The sequence below is a fragment of the Centruroides vittatus genome, unplaced genomic scaffold, assembly GCF_030686945.1.
Source record: "Centruroides vittatus isolate TY-2023 unplaced genomic scaffold, ASM3068694v2 scaffold_944, whole genome shotgun sequence".
Taxonomy (NCBI): Eukaryota; Metazoa; Arthropoda; class Arachnida; order Scorpiones; family Buthidae; genus Centruroides; species Centruroides vittatus.
Genome location: NW_027122722.1, coordinates 1,238,530 through 1,256,232, shown reverse-complemented (window position 1 = coordinate 1,256,232; position 17,703 = coordinate 1,238,530). Strand labels below are relative to the sequence as shown.

The window sequence follows — 17,703 nt, the reverse complement described above, 5'->3', positions numbered from 1 at the left end:
TCTAAGATATTTTTTATCTTAAAAATAATCAATTCTATCCCGGGAAACAGTTTACTTTTATCCCGGAATCCTGGGACAAGCAAAGCGCTGGGAAATGAGAAACCCTATTTTATATTATGCATACCTTACACTAATCTTACAATTTAATAAATTTGTAGGTTGATCATAGTATGGGTGACATGTCCAGTAATAGGATCGACTTACAAATTTGTTTACAATACCTCGATTCTAGCTATTATTAATACATTATTTATCATCTGGTTTTAGTTCAAAGTACAAGTTACATCCTTTGACTTATATTTGGTTGCTATGTGATGTGCTGATATATATATATATTTTAATTATTCTTGTTTCACTTTATTTTGTAAGTAGAAAAATGTTTTAAATAAAAGTGACTTAATTACTTTTTTACAATAATTCCTGTCACAATTTTATCTCTGGGCTCTATTGGTGTTCTGTCTGCTAGGATGTGAGATTGGTTCCTCTGAGGAAGTTTCTTGTGTTGGTTGACACATGACTTATTCTGATTGTGAGAAATAAATAAGATTGTAGTACTCAAGAAAATGGAAAACACAACTGTAACCAGTTGCAAATATCAAAAAATAACCTTTTCTTCTTTCCAGCAAAATGTTTATTAATTAATGGAATGAACATTTTCAGTCTAATTTATAGGCTTACCTTAGGTTTACCATCAACCCTAATACAAAATCACTCTATTTTGGAATGTTTTTGTATTATGGTTGATGTAGAAATCAGGCCAAAAATGTTGTTCCATTAATAAACATTTTGTTGGAAAGAAGAAAAGATTATTTTTTTAATATTTAAGACTGTAGTGTTTAGACAAAATGAGGAAGTTATGTTACATTGGACTATGAAAGTAATATGGAATTATGGTGACATATTGATTAAATCAATATTATGACCATACAAATAATTTTGGGTCTTTACAGAATTATCCTTTTTAATTGTCCAATCAGAGACAGATGGTAACAACTAAAACCAACAAATGACATTAAAAAATTCATACAATATATAATAATATGGTGACATATATTTGTCAATTTGATTGTTAAGTATCAATCTGAGATGGTAATTGGACTCCATTTTTCATGTTGAAACAATAAATGTGATCAGAGAGATGGGTAAGATATTTATCTTAGGAAGAGGGATTGATCCCTAGATGATCTCCATAAACTGTTGGTGATAATTTCAATTCCAATTGAAACAAGAGGTGAATCAACTGTCCACTGGCATGGGCTTACATGTGGTATTTAAGAATTGAGTCAAATGGAGAGATAAGAAAGAGAGGTGCCTCCAAATGGGAGTGTTCTCTCTGTCCTTGGTGCTCCCCCATGAACCAGTTGATCACTCAAACTTAAACTCATAGAGTTTAAGTTTGAGTGATCAACTAAGAGGAGTTCCAACCTCATTGATTACAAGCCCTCTCATCATCTACTGAATAATCTTCAACAGAAAAAAAATTGCCTGTTTGAATCACCAAGGGATGTAGATAACAAATTACTTTCTCACCTAACAAATTACTTTTCAGCCTCATGAATCTCTCTCTCTCTCTCAGAAATTTTGAACCTTTGAAATTGATGTGTTGTAAGTGCTTGTGCCAGAGCTGCTTGGCAGTGTGAGGAAAATGTGTTTAAAGATAAATAAAAGGTATTAGAAAGTCATACTTTTATTCACTTACAGACTAAAACCCTCACATAAGTGATTTTTTACAATAATTCCTGTCACAATTTATCTCTGGGCTCTATTGGTGTTCTGTCTGCTAGGATGTGAAATTGGTTCCTGTGAGGAAGTTTCTTGTGTTGGTTGACACATGACTTATGCTGATTGTGAGAAATAAAAATCTGACTGATATTTTATTTGATCATTGAGTGCAGTATATTTGTCTTGCCTGGTATCAGTCATCCTGTACATGATCCAACCACCATATATTGAGAGACCCACCTATCCACATCTGTAAGTAAAAAAAATCAAAGTATCATTTATCAAAGTATCACAGATTCATGAACAACCCTTCATGATCTGCTTTTTAAATATTTTAATTCTGATATTTTAATTTTAGTAACTTAATTTTTAAAATTTTGATTATATTAATCTTCCTTTAGTTTAAGGATTTGTGAAAAACTGCAATTGTAAAATTCCCTTTAGTTTGAGATTTTTCAAACAGATTTTATATCAAAACACTTTCAGTGCCTAAGATGCATATGTGGCATGTAATTGTGAACAGGGTGGCAGCATTCCATCGGGTCAGGTCTGATTTTTCGACTTAAAGGAACCTTCAAACTGCGTGAGCAGCCATGTATGTAGGACTTTTATGAAGTAAAAGATGAAAGAGGGAAATTTTAGTCAGGGAAGCCCAAAATTAGTGCACTCCACTATGCATTCAACCATTAAACAATAAATATTTATGTTTACTAATAATATAATAAATATAATTACAACTTTTAACAAAGGAAAACTTTGCTTCAGTCCTTCTTTCCATTGTTTACACCATAAAAGGAAAGGTTGTCTCAGTGAGTTTTGTGATTTTATGAATTGCGGATAGTGTAAACAACGGAAAGAAGGACTGAAGCAAAGTTTACCTTTGTTAAAAGTTGTAATTATATTTATTATATTATTATTAAACATAAATTACCATTGGCCATGTTAAATTCATTAATAAATATTTATTTTTTCAGTTTATGGAAATTTACAAGGGAATAGAATTAGTGGCAGAGTCTAATCCTAAAAGCAAGCTGAAATGAGAGAGAGAATGTTTACAATTTCATATGCAAGTTGCTAAAATACATGGATGGTTAGTGTTGATGATTGTTGACTTCTCAAGGAGGGAAGCCTTGGTCCAGATGAGTCATGATTCGAGGGTAAAGTTGGCAGTTGCTCCAATCCACAATTTTTTTCATTTCCCTTGATGTGTAGTTTTTTCAAGACAATGTCACCCATGGAGGAAGTGTTATCAGCGGGAAAATCCTATATCACCAATTCTGTAAATTTCTACATCCTAGTTTAGTTCTAAACCACCTCAGCATATTTGTACATATAACAACGTAATGTATACTTTTAATGTGTAGTCATTAACATTGTATTGAGTAACTTTCCATTATATATTTATATGTATGTTTCTATTATATAAGTAATGATATCTATTGTGACTATGCATTATGTTCTGTATTTTAAGTTCCTGTATTTTATATAACATGTATGTATTACCCTCCATGGTGCTCTGTGGAACGGAGGTCCCTTGTACAGTACATAATAAAGTGTTAAATGTGGTAGTGGGAAAATTGTATGAAGTTCCTTTGCTGCATTTGCAAAATGAAATAATTTGAACAAAAAAATAAAGATTGAAATCATCAAATTTACACTAGCCCTGGTTCTCACATAATGTTCAGTCAGTTGTAAGGTCAAGGCCACATATGCATCCAATATCTTACTATATTTATACATACATTATTTTATTTTGTTGTTGAGTGCAGTATCCTTGTCTGTCCTATCATATGTTCTTTGTTTAGCAGAAAATTTTTACCCTTCTGATTTTTTTAATTATCACAGGAATAAACATGCAATAAAAACAAAAAAATAATAACACTTTTAAATGTATAAAATTAAATGGATTGCCAGATTTGAAATCTAATTAATAGGTACAACTTTTTATAATAAAATGTTGATAAAATATCTTTACAGATAATTCAACAATTAGCTCATTGCTCAAAAATATACTGCATATTTATTTCATTTGTTTTCCTTTTAATATGTCAAGGATTTTTTTTTATCAGGATGATAAGGAGCTTGGCATTTGTGGACTATCAAATGGGTTTTCCTTTTGTGGTGGCATAGAATATTAGAAATAAAAGTGGAATCTCTTTCATAAAGTTATTTAGTATTAGTGGTATGGTTGGAGGAATGCTAATGTTTTTGACCTAGTTAACAGCCATCTCTGGCTTGGACTGTTCCTGTTAATGAGCCATCCTCAGCCTGAGAATAGCCTGTTAACCAGGTTGACAGCAATAATGTTTCTCTAGATTTTCCCACTCTTAAAAGTTTATTTCTTTCATAATAGAATTAAGTACAGTGGCTAGTTTAACCTCTGAGTTATCCAAACTGGAATAAATGTAACAATAGTTACATTTGTACAATATACACACTTTGCTTATTTTTCCAGCAGATGGTTATATGGGTTACAAACATTTTTGGCTTTTTTTGAGAAGCCTGCTTCAGGTTGTTTTTGTGTTTGAATTTTTTGTAAATATTCTTGTTTCTTGTCTGGATTAATGCTTCTTGATGTAGCCCAGGGTCTAATTGTACAGACTTATAGGCTTGTAGGCTAAGTGATCAAACAGAGTCATAGATCAAGTTAAAAAATATATGCTTTATTAATTAATATTGGAAATGCATAGGAAAATGCATTGGAAATGCTGCTTGGACTGATGAGGGACTGAGTCCCTCATCAGTCCAAACAGCAAGTATAGATTACTAAATTATTAATATTAAAAAATGATTTTACAATTACAATAATGTTCTAAAATATATTTACTAGACATTCAATAGTACCTATAAGTGGATTTTCCAGCATATATATATAACTTGATAATCTTGTTCTGAACAGAATTGTTAACCAATGACCATATCTATTTAATTTTTTATGTAAAATACATAAAATACATAAATACAATAAAATACAACAGTAGTAAAAAGATAGTTGAATAAAGTATTTTTTCTCTTTCTTGAGTTGTTTCTACTTAGGCCTGGAGGGGCAATAAACCTGGCGGGGGAACAGGAGGGTATAAAGGGTCGAAGGGCCAATGGAAGCTCTTTTTTCTGTCTGGAGATCGGGATAGACCAACTAAGTGATTGGCTGCTAAAAGGGGATTGGAGAACGGAACCATCTAAGAATAAGGAACACGAGACGAGCTTCTGAGACACCTGTCCATGTACTTGATTGTATTCGGTAAATATAATGTTTTACATAATTTTTGTGGATTGGGAGAAAAATAATTGTCACGAAAATCGGAGAAGTAACTGTAACAAATATCGAATTTATGTTAACTCAACCTCGGATTGAGAAAATAAATCTAACACTTTCCTCTTTGTAGCATGTCCAGTTTCCTGAACATTGCATTGTCATCACTAGAGGGCTCTCCTCTTTGCCTCATCTACTAGTTCTCACATCCCACATATTCCTGTACATTCATGCATTATCAATCCATAACATCCCAATTCTTTCATGTTGCTTTTTTCTGTCAATTTTACCTATTATGATGTTCTGTAATAATTCATACTTGCGTCCTCCGATTATGTGTCCAAAGTATGGTGTTTTACAAGATTTTATATATGTTAACAATTCCTTCTGTGAGTCTCCTTCCTGACGTACTATCTTATTTGTTATACAGTCCATTTAACTGATCTTTAGCATCCTGTAGTGAATCCATATTTCAAACACCTCTAAATGTTTTATCATTTTAGCCTTCAGGATCCATGCTTCTACCCCATATAATTAAACTGGCCAAACATAATATTTTACTATTTTTTGTCTAATTTTGAAACTAAGGCCATTATTCTAAAGACCTTTCATTTTTATAAATGTCTTCCTTGCCAGTTTTGATGCATGTTTTAATTTTTTTATTTGGATCTAAATCTTCTACTATTATTGTTCCTAGGTATTCATATGTATCCATTTTTTCAAGTTCTTTCCCATTAATTAGTATTTGGGTGTTGTTATTTACTCTCCTGCTGATTATCATGCATCTTGTCTTTTCAATATTAATTAATTTTGATGCCAAACTCCCTACCAGTCTCACAAACTGAATTAAATACTTCCTGTAAGACAAGTGTATGTCATAAGTACCATATCATCCACATATCTTATGTTGTTTATTATAACTCCATTAATTTTAATGCCTTTTGTCATAGTGTATTTCCAATGCTTTCTTTAAAACTTGGTCTGAATATACATTGAAGAGTAGAGATGACAAAATACACCCTTGTGTTCTTTGTTTTATCTCTACTGTGGGAGAGAAAAGAACGAATTCATTATAAATAGTTAAATATAGATCAGAGTGTACTATTATTGGACAGCCTAGGACTAGGAAACGGAAATGATGGAGGGCTAACAGCAGTGCGAGGCATTCCTTCTCAACTATGGAGTAATTAAGCTCTGCCCCACATAGTTTTTTGCTAAAAAAACCGATGGGTAGAAGCCGATTACCACACTCTTGATGTAGTGCAGCCCCACAGCAAGCTCGGATGCATCAGTGAAAAGATGGAACTCTGATGAGAAATCCAGGTGTCTTAGCATCAGGGGTGTGGTTAGGGTCCTTTTTAGCTTAACGAAACTGTCCTCGCATTCCTTCGACCACTTAAAACGACATCCCTTTTCAGTAAGTTCAGTAAGGGGTAAGGAGAGATGCACAAAATTTTCTATGAAAGGCCGATAGAAGCCAAGGGCCCCTAAGAATGATCTTACCTCCTTGACTGTCCTAGGTGGGGGAATTTCCATGAATGCTCTTTATGTTCTCTGGGTCGGGTCTCACCCCCTTGTCGTCTATGATATGCCCCAGGTAACGGACTGAAGTGACGGCAAAATGACACTTTGATGATCTCAAGACCAATTCTGCCTCTTTGATCATCCAAAGTACCTCCCTAAGCAGCTTAATATGTTCATCCATGTTCTGAGAGAACAAAACCAGACAGAATATCATCAATCCTCATAAGGGGAAAGTCCTGCCCTTTGGTAATTTCATTCACTTTTCTTAAATCTAGAGTGACCCTTATCTCACAATTACTCTTAGGGACGATATGCAATGGGGAGTTCCACTCTGACCGCAATTGTTCAATAATGCCAGCCTTCAAATATTGTTGGACTTTCTCCTTCAGTTTTGGTAAGTATGCGTGCGGGATTCAATATTGACATGTGTGGGTCGGCTTGTCAGTATTCACTTCGAACTCATGTGCGAATTTGGTTGTTCCCCTTAACTCTTCGACGGACTCACTAAATATGTCAGAGAACTCCTCAATCACCTCACGTACACATGCAGTCTCTCCAGGTAATAAGTTGGATAGATCTATAGATTTGGGCAAGTCAGGCAATTTATGGAGTTCATGGCATAATATCAGTTCTGTAGTCTGTGAGGGTGCAATTACAGGGTTACTATTACTGATGACCACAGCTATTTTCGTCAAGATCTCCAGGCAATTGCTTAAGAAGTCCATACCAAGAATACCTTGGTTACCAACAAGAATCTCAGAATTCACCCCAATGAACTGTGTGGGGATCACTTTGCTACCAAACTCCACCTTGAACAAAAAACCCCTATTGCACCTCATGACGCCCCCAGACACACCTCTCACCCTTACATTCATGTCATTGCAGACTGGAGACATGCTATCTAAAATCTCTAGTTCCTTTTGGTTTATTAAGGATTTCTGTCCCAGTATCTATCAACAGACTTATCACCCGTCCATTAATCTCACCGGAGATAGATGGGAGCTGGTGGTTGTTAATCCTAGGTCCACTTGCCAGTTTAATAACTAATTCAGAGCCACCAGCCTGGCTGTCACAGCAGCTCGCCTTCAGTTTAAATTCAACGGGCAATTAGCATACAAATAGTCTTTACTCTTGCAGATAAAACATTTCCTTGCCCGATTGGTCCCCACCCTTTTCCCATTTGCATTCTGTTCGTTAGGTCTCAAAGACAATCCCATGACTGCACGAGATAACTTCAACACAGTCTCTTCCAGACTGGCAAATCTGGTTGACAACTCAGCCACGTTGGTTATGCCCCTTTCAGGCGGTTTCGTTTTACCAAGGGTATGGCTACTCCCCCTACTTGAACTTCCTTAAGGCCACATGTTTGCTCAATCTTATGTAGTTTCTCCGCCAACTCAACCTCATCATTAAACGACTGAGGCTCACGTTTCAATAACTTCATCCTCAGACCGGGGATGAGTCCTTGGATGAAATGACTATGGAGCATTTCACTCCTTAAAGTAGCCATATGGGGGTTTGTACAAATCATTTTCTCAAACGCAGTTTCCTCGCATCTCTTCCTTATATTGATGAAGTCCTTCAAAGTATCCCCCTCACTTTGCTTAGGTCTGTGAAAGCTGCTTATGAGAGATCTTATCCGATTATAGTCATTGCCATATGCCACACGTAGATCCATAAATAGGTTGAACGGTTTGCCCTTCAACCTCGATTGTGCCACCACTAATTGAGTCCCATTGTTCCATTCCGCAATAGATGACACTTCCTCCAATAAGTCGAAGAATTGCTTGATTGAAATATTATCAGTCTGTGATCCAGAAAACATCGGGATCATTCCTAAATACCCATGATGACCGGGGTTGTGTTAACCATGTCCTGTTGACCTTGCAGGGCCGCTGTGCTGGACACAAATCTGTCGCAATTGTTCAAGTCCCCTGTGCTCACTGTCTCCATTATCACATGTGGTACTCCTGTCATGGATGCCAATATGTGGGGATCTGCGAAGATCCGTGGTGTTGAAAATCACAGGTAGTGAGTAATTCGGATTACCACAAGGAGAGAGAAGCAAGACAGTCACTTAAAACTAATCTTTATGTACAAAATTATATATATATATACACATTATCCAATATACACTAGGATACGCAGCATGTGGCAGTTCACAAAGAGTCCTTTGGAGAAGAGCAATTGAATAAATCCAACAAACGAAAAAAATGTCCACTCAGTGATATTGCAAAGCAGGCAACTATTTCACTTATACAAATTTAATCCTGTGTTTCACTATTTCTTTTACTGATGGAAACGGATTTCAAAATCACCAATCTCCACCACAATGAACAAAGAGAAAAGTTCACCAGCTACATATACAGCTCCCAAAGGATGGCATACTCCTACCAGCTGAACATCCGGAACCAGAATAATCCCTGCTGCCGCTGCCGGTCCCACACACCTTATATATCAACCCCACCACCAACACAGTGCTGCCATACAAAAAACCACCCAAAAGTAAACAACAAAAATAAATAAAAATTTTCTTTTACAATTATCAATTACAAATAAAACCGTGCGTACATTAATGCAGATGATAATTTGCAATAACAACATTGCCAAAATCAAAAGAAAACAATTTTTTTTTTATAAGACAATAATATAGGCCGACAATATATAAGGACGACACAACAGTGATGTCTATTCCTAGAAAGTTCTTTGGCTCTCCTAATAATTTTGCACTAAATTCTGTTCTTAAGTTGCTTATTAGCTTATCAGCTTCTCCAAATAACAAAATATCATCTACAAAAACAATCAAATGTATACTATTTCCAATATATAAGCAAAAATCATAGTATGACTTACTTCTAATTCAAAACCAAAAACAGTGCTTAATTAGACAAATACGTCTTTCACTAACGTTTTCGAACCAACGGTTCTTCTTCAGGTGAAAAAACGGACAAAATAAAATAAAATTCGATGGAACAATCTTTTTTCGAAAGAATTCTGAAATGGAATTTCAGAGGAAGCCCATGCGATCTTCGTCATCGTATGCGCCTGCGCCATTGAGAGATAACTTTTGCCTTGTCACGTATTGTATATAAGAGTTTGCCATGCTATCGATAAGGATATCTCATCCTTACTGTTGAAACAATTTCCACTTTGGGCTGTTTTATGTATAGAAATGGCTTCCATCAAGCACAAATGGTGTGGCTGCTGCGTGGTGTATATTATCTTGGTCTCATTAAATAATGGTTGTATGTCAGGGTCCGAGGCATACTGCGCTAATGCGGTTGTATACCTGTTGTGGAGGATGTCCGCTTTATGTTCTTCAATCCTCACTCCTAACAATCTTTTTGTGGAGCCAACATATAATAAGTCTTTATCACATCTATGATCTTTCATGGGAACGGTGTATACTCTAGCTAGCATGTCTTGCTGTGGAGTATCTTTCCCATTACTGAGGATTTGAAAAAGAGTAGGACATCTTCTAAAGACTAAGGTGACTTGTCTTTTCTTAGTGATCTCGGTATACAGTTTCTCTAAATACATCAGAGTACCTGTCACTTACAATCCATAACAACTTTTTCTATCATTGTTTGTATCATATAAATTTGTATTATGTATGTATTATTTGTATTTTAGAACTAAAATAAATAAATTGTTTATTTTTATCATTTCCAGTATTTATTTAAAACTTTTATGGAAATGTCATGTACCGGACAGGTCTGACCCGTCACGAAAGATGCGAAAAAATGGTTAATTTAGAGAAAAATTTATTAATTTAAAAAAACATAGGTAAAAGTTGTTTGTAGTCGGACACCCATTGTTTATATCAAACTGCCAGGCAGAAACCATAAATGGCAGAAGGAAGTCATCCTATGATTGGTGGAAGATCGAATTCATCTTCGATTTTGACTTTTCTCCCGCTCCAGGTAAGAGTCTTGTTACGTTTAGTATTGAGGGACCAACCACTCGGGAAGCGTGATTGAGGGAGAACGATCAATCAAAATGGATGAAAGAAAGAACGGGGATTGATATAATCTCCAACAATCGAGGACACCTGGCACTCGGTTAACATTCTGAATAACCAAAACGCAGTGTCAACGCGCGCAAAAAGAAAAAAAAAAAAAAAAATACAATTTCTCGTCTATTGTGCCAACCCGTAACCCGTGCCATTTCGGACTTAGACCGTGTCCCCGACACCAACAGAGGAAGGCTCCCCATGCCCTACAGACTTGTCAACCCACTGTCCCGGGGCCACCTTTGATCGATGCCCAGGATGTCCGAACGGCTGATTGTCCTAAAGCAAACTATTTTGTACATAGTATATGTTTATTTTATGTTTCTTTTTTGTCAGTTTTTGCCAGATACGTCTCTTCCGCCACCACGCACATATGAATGGACCCTAGGCCATCACTGACGCGCAATTAACTGATTGCCCCTGGAAGTCGGCTTCTTACAGAGAGACAGCTTCCCTACCATCAAATGTCACAGCACGCCACTGATACACACATACAGAGTGAAGAATGGAGAAGAAAGAGAGCTTTGGAGAGCCTGCCAATTGTTAATATAGAGCTCATGCGTCCTCTGGTGGCTCGAGCTCTACAATCCTTGACGTGGAATGCTTTGAAACTTCTTATCATGATGTTTTTAAACAGGCAAATATAATGCATGCCTTGACTTGCAAAAACTTAAAGAGGAACTTAAGGTGTTAGTTTTAATAAAGAATTGCCTTAGACTAAGTTGTGTCCTCTTGTTGGGTGTTATTTTTGCTCTTCATTTTTAGAGGGTTGTCATATAAAGAGTGCCAAGCGATAAATAATATAGCACAATCCTTATGATTAATGTATTTGGCTCTCATACTTGTCTTTAAAAATCTTCAAAATCTCTAATGTTCTCAGAGAATGTTCTTTAAATACCAGTTTACAAGAGTTGGGTTTGTCAAACCCCACTGACACCCCTGGCTCACTGGCATATTGTGCTAAGGTGGAACATGTTTTATTAGCATCAGTGTCATGCTGGTGTTCCTTAATCATCTGTGCTAAGGATCTGTTTGTGGATCCTATATACACCATTTTGGAGATAAACTTGTTGCCCATTATAGCCCAGGTCTTATCCATATTATTTTTATCTTAATTGTAACTTAATATTGGCATTTCATTGGTAAGTTATATCAGCATTGTGGAACTTAGCTATTCATTTATAGATGAAAGTAGGTCTGTTGTCATAGTCTAACACTATGCACGATTTATATTGCAACTTGATTGTTGGTTGTGTATGATTATTGAAAGCACCTTTCCATTGTCATAATGTTGTCTATAAGTTATCTATTATACCCGTGTGCTACCATAATGTTTTTAATGTATTATAGTTTCGTTTTACTTGTAAAACTTGAGCAGTGAGAATGGGCCCTTCTAATCAATACTATAAATTTGGTCATCTTATAATGAAACAGCTCTTTGGAGTTCACTGGAATATATAATTGTACCGTATATGTGTATCCTTGTAGACCCATGTTTCCACAAAGCCTTCTATAAATTGTGTATCTATGTCCAGAAAATGTGCTTTGTCACTGCAGTGCTGATTCAATTCAACAGGCAGGCCATAAAAGTATAATTAAATGCACTTACAACTTTGCTTATATCAAGTTTAGAATTCCAGATGATAAGTATATCATCAACACATCAACTGTAGAGGATGATATCTGCAAGAAATTCGCTTTATTTTTTATAGTGATGAAACAAGCAATGAGTTTATAGCTTATTACATTGATAGTGACAGGATCATATGTCTTAACATTTAAAGTTTTATGAAATTGTATTATTATGTGCATAGAAGATAAAAGCTGATAAATATTTAGTAATTAAGATTAAATTTAAATAGATAGAAGTGTCCAATATCAATTAAAGCATGAAATGAATGTAAAGAAAGTGAATGGGAGAGAATTAAAAGAGATATAATTTTCTATTGGCTTTTAATGTTTATGGGAAAAGTTGTAATAGCAGAAGAATATATCTGCAGCACACAAAGGAATTTTTTCAATTTGCTAAAGATGCTCTTAGTGACTTTAGAAAACACAAAAGGTATTCTACGAGTTCTTAATTGCAATTTAAAGACAACATATAATCTATCCAGTTGCATAATTGAAACATACATTCATAGTCTTTTAAATACAGATAATCCATAGGTTCTCCACATAACATTATGTTAATTGCAAAGCTACATGTATAAAAATATTTTAATATACTAATAAAATTTATTTTTCATTTTACAGAAAAGATATCATGAATTCTGCATCAAATAAAAAACTGAATCCAAAACCAAAATATGCAAAGGGAAAACCAAACTATGTAAATGAAGTTGAACAAAAGATATTCAAGACACTGATTCCTTCTTCACATCAGTTAAAGAAAATTAATTCCTATTTAAACGAGAAAAATATAAAAAGAATGGAAAACTTAGAGAAACTGATTTCTACATCATCATCTGAAGATGTAAAAAATGTTTTAAAACATCAATATAAACTATTAATGAAGAAGCAGAGAAACTCTTTCATTTCCTCTACTAATATGCAATATAAAGAAACACCCTCAGATCTGAAAAAGTTTGCTATGAATAACCTTGCATTTGGGGACGAATGTTGGATATCCACATACAAAAATGAAATAATTGATTCTTTAAATAAGTATCAAATCATAATTATTAAAGGCGAGTCTGGTTATGGAAAAAGTACCAGAATACCATTATACGTTCACGAGATAAATGAATTTTGCCAAGGAAAAATTGCTAGTTGTCAACCTTATAATGTAAATATATTAAGCTTATCATCCTATATGTCAACTTACTACAAAAATAAACTTAACTTGGAAATTGGATATGTCTTAGGAAAGGAAAATACTGTAAATAACAAAACACACATAGTATTTACAAGTTGTCAGAGGCTGTTACAAGAATGTATTCATACTCCATATCTGTCAAAATATTTTTGTATAATAATTGATGAATATTTTCTTCAGAGTGCAGATGCTGACTTGCTACTTTTGCACATGAAAGAAATAGTTCAACAAAGACCAGATTTCAAACTGATTCTTATTAATCCTGCATTTGATATTACCGATTGTAAATGCTATTTTAAAGATAAGGAAGATGTAATTACAATGATTTTGCTACCATCCTTAACATTTCCAGTGAAAACAGTTTATAACACTATTAGCGATAAAAGTAAATGTGTAGAAAAATGTGCACAATTAATCAAGTTTATTAACAATAATAAACTGGATGGAAACATACTGATTTTTCTCCCTAGTACAAAGGAAATGGAAAGCTGTCGTGAAATGGTAAAAAATGCATTAAAAGATAGAGTTGAATATCATATTTTACATAACATGATGAATCAAGAAGAAATATTTAATTTGTATGCATTTTCAAATATTAGAAGGAAGGTTATTTTTGCAAATCAATGTGCCGAATCCTTATGGTTACCTAATATTTCTTATGTTATAGATTCGGGTAAGTTAAAAGAAAATAAATATCAATCAGAAAAAGAATCATATATTAGTAAGTTGAACTCGGAGAGAAGAAAGAACCTTGTTGGGTGGTCATTAAAAAACTGTTGTTATAGAATTTACACTTCTGATACTTTGGAAGAAATGCTGGAAATGCCAATACCAGATATTTTAAAAATAGAACCAAGCCAATTACTTTTAACTTTATATCGTTATAAAATACCAAATCCTATTTATGCAACATTCATATCTTTGCCAGGTAATGAACATATTAAAGCAGGATTAAATAAATTAATAAAAAATAAAGTAATTAAATCAAATTCTTTAACTACTCTTGGAGAAGATATGATTAATTATATGCCCATGCAAACTTCTCATGCAAAATTAATTGCATTAGGTAGAGAAAGGGGAATTGAATTTGAAGCTGTAATGATTCATATAATATCGTCACTTAAAAATCCAATTTTTATGACTATTGGAGAATCAAAAGATATTGGTAAATTAAAATTTTTTCATCAATATGGTGATTATTTTGCAGTTTTCAATGTTTATTTTAATTGGATAAAACAAGTTAATAAAGAAAGATGGTGTGAAGAAAATGGAATTAATCACACTGCAGTAACTTATTTGCATGGAAAAATAGATGACACATGTAAAGTTTTTGGAATAAAACCTAAAGAGATTTTGTCAAATCTGGATGCAGTCTATGAACTAATATGCGAATGTTTTATTGATAACTTTTGCTCTTACTCGGGTCATTCTACACTTGGTTATCAATCATTGGAAACTGGAAAAATTTTACATATTCATCATTCTTCTGTATTATTTCACAAAACAGCCATCCCAGAAAAGTCAGTCGTATTCAGTAATATAATTGAACACGGGAAGAATAATTATATGATAAATGTTACTCCACTTTCTGACTGTTTATTAGAAAAATTAATACAGAAAGATTTAATTAAAGAAGAAGTAAAGCAAACTAAAAAATTAATTTCATCTGAGATACCATCATTAGGAACTATATTGCTGAAGGAGTTTCTTCTAAAAGATAGAAAGCATCTAGAAAGTTTAGAAAATAAAATAAAAACACATCTCAGATGTGATACAGTAATAATTGATGCATGTGTGGAAAGTGACAGTATTTTAGTATATACGTATCCAGAATATATTAATGAAGCATCATCATTCCTTTCTGATTATTTAAAAGAGTTTTCAATGAAATTAAGATCAAAAGAAGAAATTATGACTATGCAACTTGGACACTTAAGTATGAGTGTGAAAATGGCCAAAGGAGCAGTTATAAAAGATATTAATTTTTTAGCAATTAAAAGTAATGAGGAAGATACTGTATCAGAAGAACCAGAAAATGATTTTAGTTTTCGATATCAATATTCCATTAATCTTTCCTGGCAGAGACGCCATTGTCGAGGTGAAGGATTTGTCACATTTTATTCACCCGAAGATTTTGCTGCTGCGCAAACTTATTTATCATCAAATCCTATAGTGGTAGATGGTGTAAATGTAAAAGTTTCTACAAGTAGAAAAGAAAAAAATCAGTTTTATATAAAAGGTCTGAGTTCAAAAACTACTAATGAATCTCTGAAGGAATCTGTTGAGAAGTCATTATCTGCAAAAATTAAAGTGAAAGAAGCTTCCATTGTTCTGGCTCAAGAATTTACTACTACTTCAGATGAAATAGAATTAATTAGGCAAAATTTATTTTTACAGTTTATTTGCTATATTAAAGGTAATCTTGAAGTCGAAGTGGCTGTGCCTAACAGTTCTGATATTAAAATGAGAGCATACTTAAATTTTGATAATGATGAAGATATTTCCCTTGTATTAGATGCAATTAAGCGAGATAATATTCAGTTTCAAGATTTAACACTGAATGCTATTCCTGTTTATCGAATGACAGTGATTTGTGCTTCTGATCAATATAAATGTATAAAATCAAATATTAAATATTTAGAAAATAGATTGAAGTTGAAAGAAAGTTGGACATCAGATACAGTATTTCTTATTTTACTTTCAAATGATTTTATGATGATGAAAGAGGCAGAAATATTAATTACCACTGAATTGAAAGGGAAGTTATTGGAAGATTTATCTCTCGGCCATTCAAGAAAATTGTTTTCCCATTCAGGTAGACAGTGGTTAAAACAAGCCAGCAAAGCAACAGAAACATTTATAATTCAAAATTCAAAGCACAAAACAATTAGGATATGTGGAACAACTGAAAATTATGAAAAAATTAAATTGAAAATATATAATTATTTGAAGAACATAGAAAATGAAGTAATATCTGTTATTAATATTAATCATGGAGATATTTTAAACAGATCAGTAATTAAAGGTTTAATACAAAAGTATGGCATTACTTGTGAAGGCTTTCTTGAACAATTTCAGTTAACATCCATAGAAGTAAATGTTCAATATGGTCAACTGACATTGCATGGGATGTCAAAATCTATTATGGAAGTAAGTTTCATGTTTTTTTTCTATTTATTTATTTAAGGAAATGAATAATCTGTAATTATTTAAATTCTAAAATTATGGTAAAAGTAGTTAAAAGAGTCAGTTTAAATGGTAATTGTTAAATTATATTTTACAAATGAATATAGTTAATTTTTTAAGTATTTGAATATATTATCAGTAGAAATGTTTATTTAATATTATTTTTACAAGTATGAATTGCAAGTAATCATTATATTAGTATAGATTGATATTTATGATTTTAAGTAGTGTTGCCACTCATTCGGTTTTCACCTAAACAGTCCAGTTTTTAATTCATTTTCCGGTTTAACAATTAATTTTGTCTGGGATTTCGTAGAAATTGTGAAATTATGATGAAACAAAGTACAGTTAAACCTGTTTTTGTGCGGTCTTTTTCTGTGCGATTTTTATTTGTGCGACTTGTTTTGTGCGATTTTTTTTGTGCGGTATATGAAAATTTCAATCAAATTGGAACATAATTGACTCCTGTAAAATTTTTTAAAACTCTATTGGATGTTTTCTATGACATCAGCAGGATTTTCATTTTTTATTCAGTAAAATTTTTTTCTGGTAAGTTTTTTCTCTCGGTCCCCTCTCATTTTAATAGCATAAAAATCATGTTATATTATGTTATATTTGATAAATATTATGTTATATTTGAACAGATGCGGTAAGTTAGCTCCCCTCCAGCTTTAGACTGCAGGTGTGAAATTTCAGCCTTGTTAAATGAAATAACACTTCCTGCAGCTATATTTATCAAATAAAATCATTTTTTAACGATTATTTTTAACTTATTAATGTTAGATTCGTATATAAGTGGAAATAATTAATTAATATAAAAAATAAAATTCTTAGAGGATTTTTTTTTTTTTACATTAGGGATTGCAGAAAAAGGCCCAAGGAGTTAAAAAAGCAATTCCTAGTTATTTTGTACCGTTTTGAGTTATTTTCTAAGTGAGACTTTTTTTATGCGGTCCTTGGTCCTTATTCCTTATTCACCGCATAAAAAAAATTTTTTTAATTGTGTTGCGAAAATTTTTTTTATAGCCACTGTTGAAGTTTCGTGCGATTTTTTTTAATGAGTTTTCTTTTATGCAGTCCCTATCCACCGCATAAAAACAGGTTTGACTGTACTAATAAATACTTTTTATAAATTTACTTTATTTTAACAGTGAAAGACTGCAGACTCTTACTAATTCGCCATCGTTTTTT

At 33.1% G+C, this 17,703-nt stretch overlaps 1 protein-coding gene across 1 annotated transcript in view; it reads left to right on the top strand.

Annotated features, from left to right (window-relative positions):
• LOC136990480 (uncharacterized) overlaps positions 1 to 17,703 on the top strand; it is a 46,421-nt gene that overhangs the window by 1,682 nt on the left and 27,036 nt on the right. Inside the window, exon 2 of the mRNA XM_067288864.1 lies at positions 12,765 to 16,476. Coding sequence (XP_067144965.1) covers positions 12,775 to 16,476 — 3,702 coding nt within the window. The 5' untranslated portion in view covers positions 12,765 to 12,774. The remainder of the gene's footprint in view (positions 1 to 12,764; positions 16,477 to 17,703) is intronic.